We start from the raw sequence: 16,770 nt of genomic DNA, 5'->3' as shown, positions 1-16,770 counted from the left end.
GTTTATCCTGTTTTGTGCTCCCTTTCATATTCCACATTGCTGTATATTACCAGTACTTGATTTGTCACTTCTTTATTTCTTTCCATCTCTTACAAGATCATTTAGCATTGACTGTGAAATTAGACAGGGTTTTCTGGATTCCACGAATTCAGAATCAGAGTCGGGAGTGAAAGAAGTTCTGGGATCAGCCTCAGGAGAAGAACTCGATGCTTCCTGTTGTGGAGTCAGTTTTCCGGGTGGCACTGGAATAGGAAATGAATTGTCATGCTTAACAGGCCTTTGCGCAGGGAGAAAACCTGGATAGACTATACACTGTTTGTTTTTTGATAAGAAACCAGAACGTTTGGTTTAACAGAAATAACAGTCCAAGAGTTGATCCTTCTGTTCTGCCAATATCATAGGAACAGCAAACGGCATAGAAGCGCGAGTGCCATTTAACCAGCCTCTCGTATTACAAGAACATCCACTACAACAATATTTAGGTGCAAAACTTTTGTCCTTATCTACTTTAGAGTTAAAGTACAATTCATATACTTTCTTAATCATAAGAGTAATATTTTCTCTTCGAGATTTTGTAGTCAATTCACTTCACACATAGCAAAATACATTCAAAGATTTTATGCACTGGCGTGATAGTGTTGCTGTAAGTTTGTATGAGTTTTACAAACTAAATGTCTTTTTAACATACTTCTAACTGTTTAAATCACTGTTATTCACAAGCACAAAATTAACATCTGAACTCACAATAAATGCGAATGCATAACTTTACATAAAAACATTCTGCATAATAGCAAGTCACTATACTGTCTGAATTTTATTGATACTAATATATATTTAACAGTGGAGGAATGATATACCTTTCAGGAAATTTGTCATATATCCAATAAGTTACATTTCATAGTCTCAAGTTATGGCATTTTTGGTTGTTCCAGAGTATTATTGTAACTATTTTGTTAACTACTTAATAATATTTGTTTCAAGATTCTGTTTATTTTATGACTTGTTTGTACATTATTTGTAAATGAAATTTGAATTGTTAAAGTCACTAACTCTCAAACTGCTACTAATGCAATATTAACTGTACTGCACCTTTATGAGTCTGTGCCCAGGTGCCTTGCTAAATAAATAATTTTTTAAAATATTAAATTAACTTACTACTGTATCTGAAAACCCACAACAGTTGGTTAATGGAAACAAACAAAGATCCATAAGAAATTAGTATTACCAAAGGATTCGTTCAAGATAGAAAAAAGTTTAGAAGCCTAGTAAGCATACATAAATTTGTAGAGAAACATAAAAGAAAATATACAGGATGGACAGAAGAACCCTATACTCAATGAAGGAACAAATAGGTATTTGGAAGAAAAGAAGAAACATTGTGCTATATAAGTACAAATGTGTTCCATAGTTGGATATAACAGATCAATAATAATCACAAAAACAATAATAACTGTAATTTAAGTGTAATAATACTTGACCATTTACAATAATACTAAAACTAACCCTAACTTGTAATTGTAATTTAAGTACAACAGTATTTGATTATTTACAATCATTCAAAAACTAACCCTAATGCATAATTGTAATCTAAGTCCAATAATATTTGTACATTTACAATAATTCTAAAACTGACCCTAATGCATAATTATAGTTTAAGAATAACGGTATTTGTCCACTCACTCACACATTTATACCATGGTCATTTCAAAAGTCACTTTGATGAATCACCTAAGTACCTTCAGCAAACCACCTTAGACTCCTTAATAGAAGTCACATCCCTGATGTTGACAGGGAGGTGATGGTGGAGGTGGTGGTGGTGGTGATTATTGTTGTAAGAGGGAGTGCAACTGGGCAATCATCCTCTCTTAGCACTAATCAGAGGGATAAAAACAAAAACAGAAGAGGTTCGATCCTTTGAACAATGAAGGGAAAGGGCCACGGACTCTGGAAACCTAATACTGCCAGGTTTAAAAGAGAACAAGAGTTGATCAGTGGAGGCCAGATAGGAAGTGAGCCTGACACAAATAAGTAGAAGCAATGTTGCGGGAAGCTGTGGAAATCCTAACAATTTCAGCAGGGACACCGGCTATCAAATAAGTAATACCTGGTTGCCAGCCATTAAGGATTTACATAGGTAGATCTCTTCCCTGTCCCTTCACTATTGTTATTTCATCTCGGTGTTTTCCAAATTCGTACGTTCCTTGTCGCCAGATGTTTCATTCCAGACTTGTGTCTATATCATACACCTGTCAATGTCATATGACACGTACACACATTATATGAACCGCTTAGACTGTTCTGATGGTTTAGTCAGCTTTCGCTTCAAACGCTAGCATTGTGCCACATCCTGGAAGCCATCTGGTGGTGAATGAATGTACCATTTCCACTTCTATCCTAACGTCTAAATTAAAACAGTAATTGTTTAAGAAGCCTTTCTCGTGGACAGTTGAGATTTCTTCTGAGGATGCAGAGCACAGTTCTCTGCAAAACGTAAACAATTTAATCTTATTTTCTAGACACGGCATAAGCCCAAAAGCCTATACAGTATCATGTCTACAAGTAGGAGCAAAGTCAGGCTCAGCTAGGGGAACTGTGGTTTCTAATCCTTGCTCGCCAAGTTAAGAGCCCCTTGGTCCCCCTTTTAGTTGCCTCTTACAACAGGCAGGGGATACCCTACCCATAGGATATATGACAGTGAGGAAATTCCATGACCTGGCTGCAGAGATTGCTTAATCAGTAACCATGAATTGTCTTTAAATTCCAGAATGTATGAGAAGAACTACATTTACGTATATAATTGTTGCTGGAGTATAACATCTGAATTCAATATTTCTTTCTTTCTGTTCCTAGGTACCTTCTGGGAGGTAGAACAAAGGCTACAGTACCATAAGACTGATACCGAGGGACTGATAAATTTGTATTACCTCCAACGCCTCCAGGACCAGCTCACTACTGAGAGCATGGAGTACGGCATTCTGTCTGTCCGAGCCTATTTCAACCATGATTCCCTATGTGTTGAAGTACTCAGTGCTAGAGATGTCATTCCTCTGGACCCTAATGGTAAATCTTGTTAGCAGTGAAATTTAATCATAATATTCAGTTCATGGAGAACAGAAAAAAAGAATAGGTGAAAGAGATATAAACAGAGGAATATCTTCAAATACGAAGGTTGGAACTTTAATAGTAGCAACACTCTCGTATAGACGCCATGCAACAGAACCTAATAATATCGCTGATAGCACACATTAGTTACACACCTACCTTACCTCAGAGTACATGGACTCTCCCTTCCCACATCAGGTGCATGCAAACTGGTGAGAGAAACAGAGCCTCATGCTAGCTGGCGGTCTAAGGTAGTGTTGTCACGATGTTTTCGAAACAGGAACAACGGAGTTAGATAAAGGTTAAACGTGCCAGAGGTCGTACAGCACGACAATGTCATCAAGGTCTTCAAGAGGCTTAAGGGATATCTGCATTGCCTTACAGAACAGTGGCATGCTGGGTAAAAGCCTTCAACGAGGGATGCCAAAATATGGCAGACATGCCTCGGCCAGGTCGTCTTAATGCCATTGAAGAAGAAGAAGTGCATGCTCTTGCTGCATTACTGGATGCTGATCAATGCCATATGATTTGTGAGTTGGCCTGAGACACCGAATTATCACATACAACTGTGCTTCACATTCTGAAGGAACACCTGGGCATGAGAAAAATTGCATCATGATGGGTTCCGTGTGATTTGACGAAAATGCAGAAATAGTTACAACAGAGGCTTTCTTGCACCATATTGTTACACTGGATGAGACATAGGCCAAATCGTATGAGACATAGCTGAAACGCCAATCGAACAAATGGCGTTGTTACGGGTCACCACAAAGATCAAAAGTTTGTCAGAACCCCAGCAATGTGAAAGTTATGGTTATTCTTGTGTATGACTGTGATGATGTTATCCTAATGCATTACGTTCCTCAACAGCAGAACGTCAGTGCGCAGTATTACTGTTCATTTTTGAAACACAAACTGCGACCGGCTTTGAGGAAGAAGTGGCAACACTTTCTGCAGAACTGACCTATCATCTTGCACGACAATGCTCGGCAGCATACAGTGCAATCTGTGGCTCACTTGTTCGATCGGTGAGGCTGGGAATTGCTGTACCATCCACCATCTCCTTTTTTTCTTCTTTAATGATATTTGTTCGTTGTTCATGGCGTCGACCTCTGCAGATCTTTTGCCACTTACCATCCACCAACTCCCCAGACATAAGCCCTTATGACTTTGAGTTCCAAGATGAAGGAACCACTTTGTGGCATTCGCTTCAGAACTGTTCCAAGGATTCATACGGCAGTAAACCGCTCCATTCGAACTATCAACATAACAGCGCTGCTAAATGACTTCCATATTGCTGGCAACAGGTTGTACACAGTGCTGCTTACTACTCTGAAGGACAGTAAAACTAGGTAACATATATCTCTTTTGTATCAGTTGTGATTAAATAGTTGCCGCTATTAAAGTTCCAAGACTCGTACATCTAAATTAAAATTAGAAATAGGTGGTTTCAAGGACAATTTGTGCTCATAATGAACTATATGTAAAAGTTTTTATGTAATCTGCACATTACCATTAACACAATTAGCCTTTATTAGATGTACTTCATGTAATCTGAAAGTAAGGCTTTTGGGTGGGTAAGATCTCCAACAAATATTTATGTAAATAAAATATAGACATGTCAAAATTACTCAAATTTATTCTACTATGAATCATTAAACTGTTATTTTAAATTGAAATAATGATTTCATAAGTTAAAGTTACTTGCTCAGAATTCAAATCTCAGAGTTAGAAATCTTTCAGGTATAAAATTTAAATTGTTATTGGCATAAACAGATTAAAATGAGAAGATAATAACCAAGAGAAGAATGAACACTCTAGATGATGTTATGCATATCTTACAATTGTAGGACCATGTGATGAGAATGGATGAGATTAGATATGTTTGTAATTTAATGGACAACAAGCAGGGGATACTGTGAATGTATTCTACTGCCCCCACCCACAGGGCATTTGACAAGGAAGGAATTCCATGACCTGGCAGCAGAGATTGCTTGATCAGTAATCATGAATTGTTACAAACCACATTGTTTGTGTGCAAGAGACTCACTGGAAAGGACAAAAGTCACGGGACATAGGAAATGGGTACAAGCTATCAAGGAAGTACAGACTTGACAGGAGTTGCTGAGTTGTTCATAAAGATCTGCAAAGCCATGTTTTGCTGAAGTCCATTGGTACTCAGACCACCTCATATCCATTGTTATAGACACTGTGATATGATGACTATGCATGTTTTCAGTGTATGTGATGAAAAGGAGGAGGAAAGCTTTTGGTCTGAATTTGAATAATACACCTCTGAATATGCCTTAGTTGTTTTCTTAATCCTGTGTGGTGATCTAAATGGCCCTGTTGGGAGCTTCAGTGATGGGTACAGCTACTATGGAAAAGCTATGGCTCGCTAATGATGATGGACACAAAGTTCTTGATTTTGCTGAAGCAAGAGACCTCCTTCAGACTTTCTGTTCCCCAAGCCATGAGGTCTGCTGATGTTTTCACAACCTTCTCTCTCTTTACCATTCTCGGCATTCAGATTACCCATAATTAATTGTTCTTCAGAAATCTACAAATGTTATCACCATATCTCTCTTTCTTCTCTTGTTATAGTCCATGATCAACTTAAGACTCATGATCTGATCAGGACAGCTCCTCCAGGGTCTGAAACCACCTTGATATTCTCCTAGTTCTTTCTCAAGTTGTAAACTTATCCTATTAAGGATGATTATTAAAAAGATTTTGTATGTTATGTCTAGGAGCGAGATTCCCCTGTATTTATTAAAGTCGGTTTAGTCTCCTTTTTCGTGCAGTGGGTGAATGAGGGCTGTTGTCCAGTGTTCTGGTAGTTCTTCTTTAATCCAGATAGAGACAAGTTGTTGATAGAGGGCAACTTTTGCTGATCTTCTTGCATATTTCCAGATTTTCACAAAGGTCTGATCTTCTCCTGGCGCTTTGTAGTTTTTTAATTTATTCAGTGCTTGGTAGACTTCCTTTATTGTGGGGGGATTGATGTTCTCTGGTGGTGTTTTTATTGGGGTGTTGATGTCCAAATGAAGGAGTTCTGTAAGTTCCTCACAATTTAGAAGCTTGGTGAAATATTTAGCCAGAATTTCTGCATTGTCTTTATTGTAATGAGCCAGCTTACCATTTTCATCCTCCATCAGTAGTGTCCGGGGTTCATATTTTTGGAGCTGTTTTCTGAAGGTTTTGTAGTAGTCCTTTGATTGCGTTTTATTGAATTCTTCATTTAATTGCAGTGGGTCCTTATGATGCTGTCTTTTTGTACTTCTTAAGACTTGGGTTGTTTCTTTTCTCTGTTTCACTAGATTTTGATAGGATATTTCTGATTTGTGGAACTGATGTAATAGCCAAGCCTGATGTCTTTTCTCCAGTATTTCATCACATTCGCTGTTCCACCATTGGTGTATTTTATGTGCTTTAATTGGAGCCAGGTCTTCTGCAATTTGTTTAAGGTTGTGTATTAAGTCTTCAAGTTTATCTGTGATTTTTATTTTTTCAGTTGCTCTTTTGGTCATTTTCATTGTTGATTAGCTGGGTAGGATCTATTTTTATTTTAGTTTTAGGGGCTTGCTTTTGTTGTCTCCTCTGGGGAGTGAGTTTAATTTTCATTTTAACTACTTAGTGATCTGAACCTGTGTCTATTCCTCGGAGGACTTTGACATTATAGATCTCTTTGTGGTAGTATTTGTCCATGTAGATGTGATACAGTTGCCATTCTCCTTTAATATAGTCAGGGTGTTTCCATGTTTGAGTTTTTTAGTTTTTCTCTTAAAACATGCAGATTTTGAGATTAAGTTATGGTTTCTACACAGGTCAACTAGTCTCTCTCCATTTTTATTTGTTCTCTTGTGTGCTGGCCATTTTCCGATGAGGTCACGCTATTTTCTTTCTCTGCCTAGCTGAGCGTTGAAGTCACCTATTAATAATTTTACATGGTGTTTGGGGATTATATCTATGGTCTGGTCAATAGGTCCCAAAATTCTTCTGTTTCCTCGTGGTCTTTTGAGGAGTTGTTTCTATCATTAGTGGGAGCATGGTCAATTCTTATAATATATTTTATTATATGCCTTTAAGGTGAGCATTGACGGCCGTGGAGACTGTGATTTGAATTCTTGAACTGAGTTTATTATTTTAAGGCTGACCAAAAATCCTGTTCCAAATTGTGGGACATTCTTCATCACTCTCTTCCCGGGTATACCTTTATAAAATCTATGCCCTTGAGATTCCACCTGGTAGTGGGAGTAAGGGATTCTGACCCGAGGTCTTTGACCTCTACTTGAGTAGTAGGGGTATGGTGGTTCACAGATTTTGTGTACGAGAGCAAGCCTAACCTCACAGTCACCATTTTGGAGAGACAAGGGCTCCAGTTTTATGACAAGTTGCCCTTCCTGGCACCATTTTGGAGGGGCCTAACCTCACAGTCACCATCGAGGGTCCAGTTTTACGGTCAGATGGCCTCCCCCCCTCACAGACACTATTTTGGAGGGGCCTAACCTTACAGGGCCCAGTTTTACGAACAGATGCGATTCCCTCCCACACAGACAGCATTTTTGGAGGGTTCTAACCTTACAGTCGCCATCATGGGCCTCAGTTTAGCAGTCAGATGAAAATCCTTCCTCACAGGCACCATTTTGTAGGGGCCTACCCTTACAGTCACCATCTTGGGCCCAGTTTTATGGGCAGATGCCCTTCCCACTCTCACAGATGCCATTTTGGAGGGGCCTAACCTCATGTGGCCTAATTTTACTGTCAGATGCCCTTACCCCCTCGTCATCTGGTAAGTTTTATGGACAGATGGCCTAGTTTTACTGTGAGAGGTCTGCTCAATTCTTTACGTCCCCATCCGACGGACAAAATAACTATGAACAGTGTTATATGCCCACACTGCACAGAGGATTGGAATGAATTCAAGGCTTTTTTGGCATACACAATCTAGTAATTAGAAACTGTATACCACTGGATGCACTTCCTGACGTCAATCTTGTTACGTCGAACCCGAAAATCTGCCCGATAAAACGGAATTCGTCTGATAGTCACACAGGTGATGACTTTTATTATTTTCCACAAACTTAAAACTTTATTTACATCGTTATTTCTCGTACAAAAACAAAAAACTGTTCTCAAAACCAAAGAGTACAAAATCTGGTGGGTGCATTCCATTTAGTCTCTGGATGTAAACATACCTCCCACCTTTTGGTTTTCTTTATTCCCCTGTTAACAGAAAACCAAAATGAACCAATAAAATAATCTGACAGTCATTTCACCTTCACAGTTTAACAAGACAAGAACTTATCACAAAACTTAAGTCTTATATCGTGCAGGGAGTTTCACCAAACGTCCACTTTTCGTTTTCACTTCATCTTTTACAGCAGAAATAACACTTTCTTGCTCATTATCTGCATCATCTTCCACGTGTAAGGTATCCTGCGATGAAGTAATCTCCAGTGGGTGCAAACGTTGAATGGGCCTGATGATGTCCCGTCCAGCAGTCTGCACTCGAACCACTCTTGTGTTACCATCTTTACCAGGAAACATCTCAATCACTTTACCCAAAGGCCAATCGAGTCTTTTCCTTTGATCAGAGCCTACTAACACAATGTCACCAATCTTTAGCATCCTTCAACACTTTCCTTTAACTTGCGGATGTACTAAAAGGCTCAGGTAATCATCACGGAACCTTTTCCTCAATTCCTCCCGTAAACGCTGCAGGTACTTGGCCCGTCTTCTGAGTTCAGTCTTGTCAAGGCAATCCAGATCAGGGACTCCAATCGACCGGTTGTCCTGCAGGAACATTGCACTAAGTCGCTTGGATCCTCAGACAGGTACGTCAAAGGCCTAGAATTTACCACAGACTCCACATCGCATAAGACAGTCAAAGCCTCTTCGTAGGTGAGAGAGGCTCTTCCCAATGTCCTCTTCAACAACTTCTTGACCATTTGAATGATCCTCTCCCACCATCCACCCCACCAAGCAGCCGTGGGTGGAATGAATTTCCACTGGATCCTTCTTGAAGATGTTTCCTCTTTTATCTTACGCCAGTCCAAAGAGTCAAAGGAATTCACAGCTCGTGTGAAGTTGGTCCCATTGTCACTGTATATAACTCTGGGTCATCCCCGCCTTGCAATAAATCGTCTAAATCCTTGAAGAAATGCCTCTGTGGAAAGGTTTAACACCAGATCAATATGTACAGCTCGATACACAGCACAAGTAAACAACAAAATCCAAGCTTTCTCTCCACCCCTTAAAATCAGCGGCCCAGCAAGATCAACCCCACTGACCTCGAAGACGGACGAATATTTCACTCTATCTTCTGGCAATGGAGCAGGTTCTACATCAATTTTCTTTGACTCAAATCGTCGACATTTGACACATTTTGTGATCACCCTCGTACTGTCTTCCAACCTCTTAAGATCCAGTATTCTTCCCTTAATATTCTAAGTAACACCCCAACACCCGCATGAGAATATTGTATGTGGTAGTCTCTGATTAGAATCTCTACAAGTTTGTGACTGGAAGGCAGAAGAATGGGATATCTAAAATTTTCCTCATCTGCTCTTTGAACAATTTTAGTCTTCAGCCTCAGAAGACCATCTTGGTCCACAAAGGTGCAAAGGGAGTTCAGTCATCGTCTTTCAGTTTCTTCCAGAACCCCTGTCTGGACAAGACGCAGGAGCCTTCTCTCCGCCTGTGCTAGTTCTGAAGCAGAGAGATCACCCCCACTTTCACAACTGCTACGTTTCAATGATTTTCCAACAAATCGCAGTGTCCATCCTATGAGCCTGACAATTTGAAAAAACTTGGAAAATCTTCTTAAGTACCAGGCATCTCCATTCTCCGCTGAGGAACTGATCAGTGATGGAGATATTTTTCTTCTCTCTTGTTTGATGATGTCATCATCCACGTTGACTTCTGATGTCGGCCATTCCCCTTCTGCCAACTTCAACCAGTGGGGCCCCTCCCACCATTTGGAGTCTATCAGGACTTCTACGGAACAGCCTCGAGATGGAAGGTCAGCTGGATTCTGCTCCCCAGGAACATGCCTCCAGTCTTCTTGTCTCGTCAGAGATCTAATCTCCTTCACTCGATTATTCACAAATACTCCCCACGACTCATCTCTCTTGATCCAATACAATGCCGCTGAAGAGTCCGTCCAATAAAACTCGGAGATGTTCAAGTTCAGACTTTCTCTGACCAAGTTTGCTAGTCGACTACCAATACAGCATGCCAGGAGCTCCAATCGCGGCATTGAAATTTCCTTCAGTGGTGAAACTCTTGTTTTTGCCATGACCAGCTGAACAGAAACAATCCCTTCAGTACCAGCACAGCTTCGTATGAAGACAGCTGCAGCATAAGCACTCCGACTGGCATCACAAAATGTATGTAAACTCCAGGTTTGTTCAGACCTGCTTACTACGAAATGTCTCGGTATTTTCACTTCAGAAAGTCGCCAAACTTCAGCTTCCCATTTTCTAAACTTCTTCTGTACATCCTCTGGCAATGGATCATCCCACCCCATCTTCGAATTCCAGCTATCCTGAATGAGAAGTTTAGGGAATAAGGTCAGAGGACATGAAAAACCAATGGGATCAAAAATCCTCTGAGCAGATGACAAGATTTTTCTTCGTGTAACACATCCAGTCTCATTTTGAGGCCTCACATCACAGTACAATACATCTTCTTCCTTGTTCCATAATAATCCAAGAACAGGAGAAATCTTCTCAAATGTATTCTCTTTTCACCTTGAGGTGTATTCCCAGCCACATAGTTCAAATCTGGCTCCTGAAAGTAGTTTCATAGATTTCTCAACAAATTGGTTCGTATCCTCCTCTGAATGAAGGGATGTTACGCAGTTGTCGACATAGAATGAGCTTTTTAATAGTTGTGCTGTTTCTTGCAGTTCAGGAGGGCTGTTTTCTAAATGGAGATCAAGAACAGCACCCAACAAGAATGGACTACACTTGAGCCCAAATACAACTCGTCGATGTCGGAATATCTTGAATTTCTTCATGGAGGAATCCTCCCACCATAGGAATCTCAAGAAATCTCTGTCTGAAGGAGCAATAGAAATTTGCAGAAAGGCCCTTTTTATGTCCGAAATTACTCCAATTTCACGACGGCGAAACCTGATCAGAATAGGTGGAATTTGTTCCAGCAGATTTGGTCCTTTCTCCAGGCACTCATTCAGAGATGGACTTTCCTTCCCCCTGCAAGAAGCATCAAATACGGGTCTTAACGGTGTGGTTGAATTTTCTTTGAATACACCTCTGTGAGGTAAATAGTGACATTTATTCTCAAGGTCTTGAAAGGGTACCTCTTCAATCACCCCTTCTTGAAGCCAATCCTGAAACACAACATTGTATTCCTGATACTTGTTGCTACTCAACAGTTTGTTAGTTGTCGTCCTGCACCTCTTCTCAGCAATTTCCAAATTGTCGCGGAGCTCCTCAGATACCTCATTCCATGGTAGATGGACTTCGTAACGGCCTTCCTCGTCGATTGAGACAGTCTTCTTAAAATGATCCAAGGTAGCCATTTCTATTTCTTTCTTCGATGTCTTCTCAGCAGGATCCCTAATTCCCAGGGTGTCCAACTTCCATAAATCAGTGATTGCAGTGTTCAAAGTCAACATTGATGATACCACCATACTGGATGAGTCTGAGAGACTGTTCAGAGATAGCCTCCCCATAACAACCCACCCAAGTCGAGTCTCAACAGCCACTGGTCCACATTCCATGTTTTTTATTCTTCCAGTGAGAAGTGTTCCGTAGGTGTCCACTCCTAAAAGAAGTTCAATTTCAGGTGTCCCTTCTCCAGAATCAGAGAGAAAGATTCTATTTTTTTCGAGTTCTTTCATCCAAGGACCACTTTGGATTCTAGGGACAGTACCACAAATAATCGGTTGATCCAATACAGGGATCTTACATGTGTACCTGCCATCTAAACTGCTCAACTGTATTTGATAATTAAAATGTAGGTACTCTTTTGATTCAGTTCCTCCAAACAGAGCATGAATCATGTTTTCAGATCCCGACGGTTCCAGTCCGATGGTATCTACCAGTTTCTTTAATATGTATGATCGTTGTGATCCACTATCTATGAGTGCTCTTACTACCCGATCCCCTTTTCTTCCTGTGATCTTCACCAACAAGGTCTGCAGAAGAACATCCTGACTACAGTTTTGGTTACCCAAGGTAGCACTGGCACCTTCCTTTTCATCTTGTGTTTCTTCCACATTTTCCTTGGAAATATTTGAAGGTAATGTTGGGCACATTAGAATAACATGTTTCTTTCCACAGAAGTGACACAGTACATTACCCTTACAGATCTTGGCAACATGACCAGGTTTCAAGCACTGAAAACAATACCCTGCTTTCATCAAAATATTCTTTCGTTCCACTAGAGTCATCTTCTGTGCCCTGAAGCACTCTTTGCTCTCATGAGATTTTCTGCAGAATACACATACATTTCCAAGATCTTTAATGTCTCCTGTGAACAGACTACTAGCAGTGGCCATGTTTTCCGCTTCATTTAACCTAGGTTTCTGCTTTGTAGGCTTCTGATTTGCTGTATTAAATCCTCCTTGGGCAAGTGCTACCCTCTGTTCACCTTCCACTTCATTCTTGAGGAATACAATCAGTTGCGAGAGTTTGTCACAGTATAAATCCTCGGTAGAGTCACTAACAGGGTGATGGACAGAATTTCTAAGCCATATTCTCAGCAGGTCTTCTGGTAGAGATGACTCAACTAACGGAAACAATAATACTGCGTACTTGTCAGCAGTCATGCCCAGAGATTCAAGGGATCGAAGGTGGGATTCTAAGCGATCATAGAGCTTTAGGAGAGTTAGTCTTTGTGTTGAATAATCATTTTGAATCACAAGTCCAAGTAGTTCACGAACATAAAATTCTACGATTAATTCTTCTTTTCCAAATCTACTTTTAAGGCACTGAACTGCACTATCATAATTTTTAGCTGTTGGAGGGAAACTAGTTACCACCTCCCTAGCTCTACTTCCTTCAACAGTACATTGGATCAAATATTGAAATTTATCTTCCTTTTCTATGTCTGAGTTGTCATGAATTCGACGAAACTAACTCCAAAACCCTAACCAGTCCCTAACCTCTCCGGAAAATTTTCGAAGTTCGATTTTCGGCAGTTTGAGCTTTTTCTGTGAGAAACCTACGAAACCATCACTCGATATTTGATTTCCTTCATTTGTACGTTGTTTTAATACAACACACTCCATTCTCTGACGAGCTTCATCTACTTTATCACGATATTCATTCACTTTGTCGTATTCATTTGTGTATCGTTCTTCGTCACTGTCGTCGAGAAGCACTTCTGATATTTTCTCATCGGCATCCTTGAGTTCATTTTCTAGTCATTCTAGTTTAGTAAAATGCAATCTTACCTTGTTGGGGTCTGTTTCCGCCATCACCGCATCGTATGTTTTCGTGAACATCGCACGTATTGGTTTTCGGTCAACTTATCCATTTCAAATTACTGCTTTGTTCACGTCCTGTCATGGTCACCACTAATGTTACGTCGAACCTGAAAATCTGCCCGATAAAACGGAATTCGTCTGATAGTCACACAGGTGATGACTTTTATTATTTTCCACAAACTTAAAACTTTATTTACATCGTTATTTCTCATACAAAAACAAAAAACTGTTCTCAAAACCAAAGAGTACAAAATCTGGTGGGTGCATTCCATTTAGTCTCTGGATGTAACAAATCTTATCAGAGAAGATAATAAGATGAAATGAATGTCATCTTATATAAAATAGTAGGAAGGGAAAGGGTAAAAAACCCTTCTCCTGTCAGCATCAAGAGGTCCGCACAAGGCTGTATGTCCCCATCCAACAGACAGACTGTGGAGAGGATTGGAAGGCTTTTCTAGAACACACAATCTATTAATTAGAAATTGTATACTACTACCTACCTTACCCTGTTACGCTGAATGGCTCGGACGGTGCTGGCCTTCCCGTCGCAAAACTGTGCAGATTCAATCCTGTCCCAGCTGTATGGGTGGAGGGAGGAGAGAGGGACTAGAAATGCATTGTATGCAAGATTGCTGTATGCCTGACCACTTTCTGAAAGCCTACAACCTATATATTCTGTGTTTTGAACATACATTGTCTGTTTCTAACTTACCTTGTTCATAAATTTGAAAATACATGTATTTTGTAATGAACAGAAAAGATTTGAACAGTCAGCATACAATATCTTCTGTTTGGAACAGCAAAGAACATCGACATGTGTATTCTTTTAAAAGAGACAGTAATTGAGGCACATTTGAAAAGGAGAATTAACTCTCATATACATCAAACCTTATGTGTTCAACTCCTTCAATGGGAGACACCCGGGCTACTAGTCATAGCAGCTTCGTATAGTCACACAGAAAAATGTTATTATTGAATAAACAGGATAATAATTTTTGTAATTAACACTATAATTGATGCGCTATCTAAGTTGGGAGTCCCCTGGCACTGTTATGAAATAGCATCTTCTGCTACAGTGAAGAATTGCACTTTTTTAACATAACTGAATGTGATTAACTATACCATGAGAAGAATAGTTAAATAAGGTACAGTCTGAGCATTTGTCTCACCTCAGATAACGTAATATAAATTTTTGAGGAAATGAAGTGGATTAATACATCCTTTTCTTTGATGATTTTTACCCTTTAAATCACTACATATGACAGGCAGAGATACCGTGAAAAAATCTCTGACCTGGCCAGGAATTGAACATAACTTAAATACACAAAGATATTATTAATATTGAATAAACGGAAATCATAATTTTTGTAATTAACATTACAATTGATGCGCTAACTGATAAAATAGTATGTTGTTTGGAATTGAACCCTGGGCCTCTAGTCATGAATTAATGAACATTTATTCTGTTTAATAGTAAAAACATGATGTCTGCTTGTAAGTATTGTCATCTGTCTACAAAAGCGGCCACTTGCAAGTTGGGAGCCCCCTGGCACTAATATGAAATAGCATCTTCTGCCACAGTGAAGAATTAGAAAGTTAACAACTATTGTACTTTTTTTACATAATTGAATGCATGTTAACTATATCATGAGAAGAATAGCTGAACAATGAACAAGGTACAGTCCCACCATTTGCCTTACCTCAGTTAACGTACCGGTAATATAAACTTTGAAGAAAAGTAATGGATTAATACATCTTTTCTTTGATGATTTTACCTTTTTAGTCACTACTTATGACAGGCAGGGGATACCATGAAAAAATTCTCTGACCTATCCAGGAATCGAACATAGCCACAAAAAAATATTATTAATGTTGAATAAACGGAAGTCATAATTTTATTAATTAACATTACAATTGATGTGCTAACTGATGGTATGTTGCTGGGAAATTAAAACTTGGGCTTGAATAAACGGGAATCATAATTTTAGTATTTAACATTACAGTTGATGCGCTAACTGATAGTATGTTGTTGACAATTGGACCCCGAGTCTCTAGTCGTGAATTAATGAACATTTATTCTGTTTGAAAATAAATGGATTAATTCATTTTTTCTTTGATAATTTTACCCTTTTAGTTACCACTTACAACAGGCAGGGGATACACTCATTTTTGTGTACAGAAAAATGTGATCTTTCTAAATATTCCAAAAGTTATTACAGTCATTGCTTTCCTTAGCATTGAAAAAATTTCAGAAACCATAAAGAATCCTGCACATTCTGGGAGGTAGCACTTTCAAATATATCATCTCTAATGCGTTAATGCCTTTCTATTGCCACAAATACCTAAAGAGTAGAGTAGGCTCATGCCACTCAAGAACACAAGGGAACAGTATGCTTTGTCAAGTACAGGAAGGCATTTGATTCCATGAAATGGGAGCCTTTGTGTGACATACTCCGGAACATTGGAGTTACAAATCATTTGACATGGCTGATTAAGGCACTCTAAACTCACAACAGAGCCATAGTACGGGTCAACAAAATGTTCTCCAGTGCCTTCAAGACTAACGCAGGAGTCAGGCCTATTCTATACAACATCTACTCTGAACACATTATGAGGAAAGTCCTGGATGGGGTGTTGGCTTCAGAGTGAGAGGCAAAACATTCAGCAGCCTGAGGTACACTGATGACACTCTCATTATAACAACAAATGCCAGGGAGCTGGAGATAATTATGAATGAACTGGCAAGAACAAGCAGGGAGTATGGCCTTGGGATCAACAAGAGCAAGACGAAAGTCATGATCGTGGATAGGATGAACTACAACATGTCACAGATGAGTAGGGTAGCTTGGTTTGAGGTAATGGGGAGATTCATCTTCCTGAGAACTCTAGTGTCGAACAATGGATGAGATAAGGAGACTCATTGCCCTGGCCCATGTGGCAACTGCCAAAGAGATAAGGAGATAAGGGACAAGACCAACTCCAAGAATACGAAATTGAAGCTTGTAAATGTGTTGATATTTCTGAATGCCACATACGCCAGTGAGACATGGACAGTTAAAACAGCTGGCAGGAAGAAGATAGGCCTTGGATGGAAGGCCAGAACAATACTTCAGTTCTTGAGATCAGAGTCAAGGATAGGCTCATGGAGAAGATCAGCTGTGCATTCTTAAGATACTGTGGCCATATTTCAAGGAGGAAGGAAGCCATAG

General features: G+C 39.6%; 2 protein-coding genes across 2 annotated transcripts in view; one reads left to right on the top strand and one right to left on the bottom strand.

Annotated features, from left to right (window-relative positions):
* Nucleotides 1-16,770, top strand: part of unc-13-4A (BAI1 associated protein 3) — an 824,271-nt gene that overhangs the window by 752,363 nt on the left and 55,138 nt on the right. The window contains exon 24 of the mRNA XM_067148123.2: nucleotides 2,851-3,060. Coding sequence (XP_067004224.1) covers nucleotides 2,851-3,060 — 210 coding nt within the window. The remainder of the gene's footprint in view (nucleotides 1-2,850; nucleotides 3,061-16,770) is intronic.
* Nucleotides 115-16,770, bottom strand: part of PICK1 (protein interacting with PRKCA 1) — a 282,950-nt gene continuing 266,294 nt past the window's right edge. Inside the window, exon 10 of the mRNA XM_067147392.2 lies at nucleotides 115-242. The gene's annotated coding sequence lies outside the window, so the exon portion shown is untranslated. The remainder of the gene's footprint in view (nucleotides 243-16,770) is intronic.

The sequence above is a fragment of the Anabrus simplex genome, chromosome 5 (genome assembly GCF_040414725.1).
Source record: "Anabrus simplex isolate iqAnaSimp1 chromosome 5, ASM4041472v1, whole genome shotgun sequence".
NCBI classification, from domain to species: domain Eukaryota; kingdom Metazoa; phylum Arthropoda; class Insecta; order Orthoptera; family Tettigoniidae; genus Anabrus; species Anabrus simplex.
The sequence above is the reverse complement of the archived record's forward strand: the minus strand, read 5'-3'. Positions and strand labels throughout refer to the sequence as shown.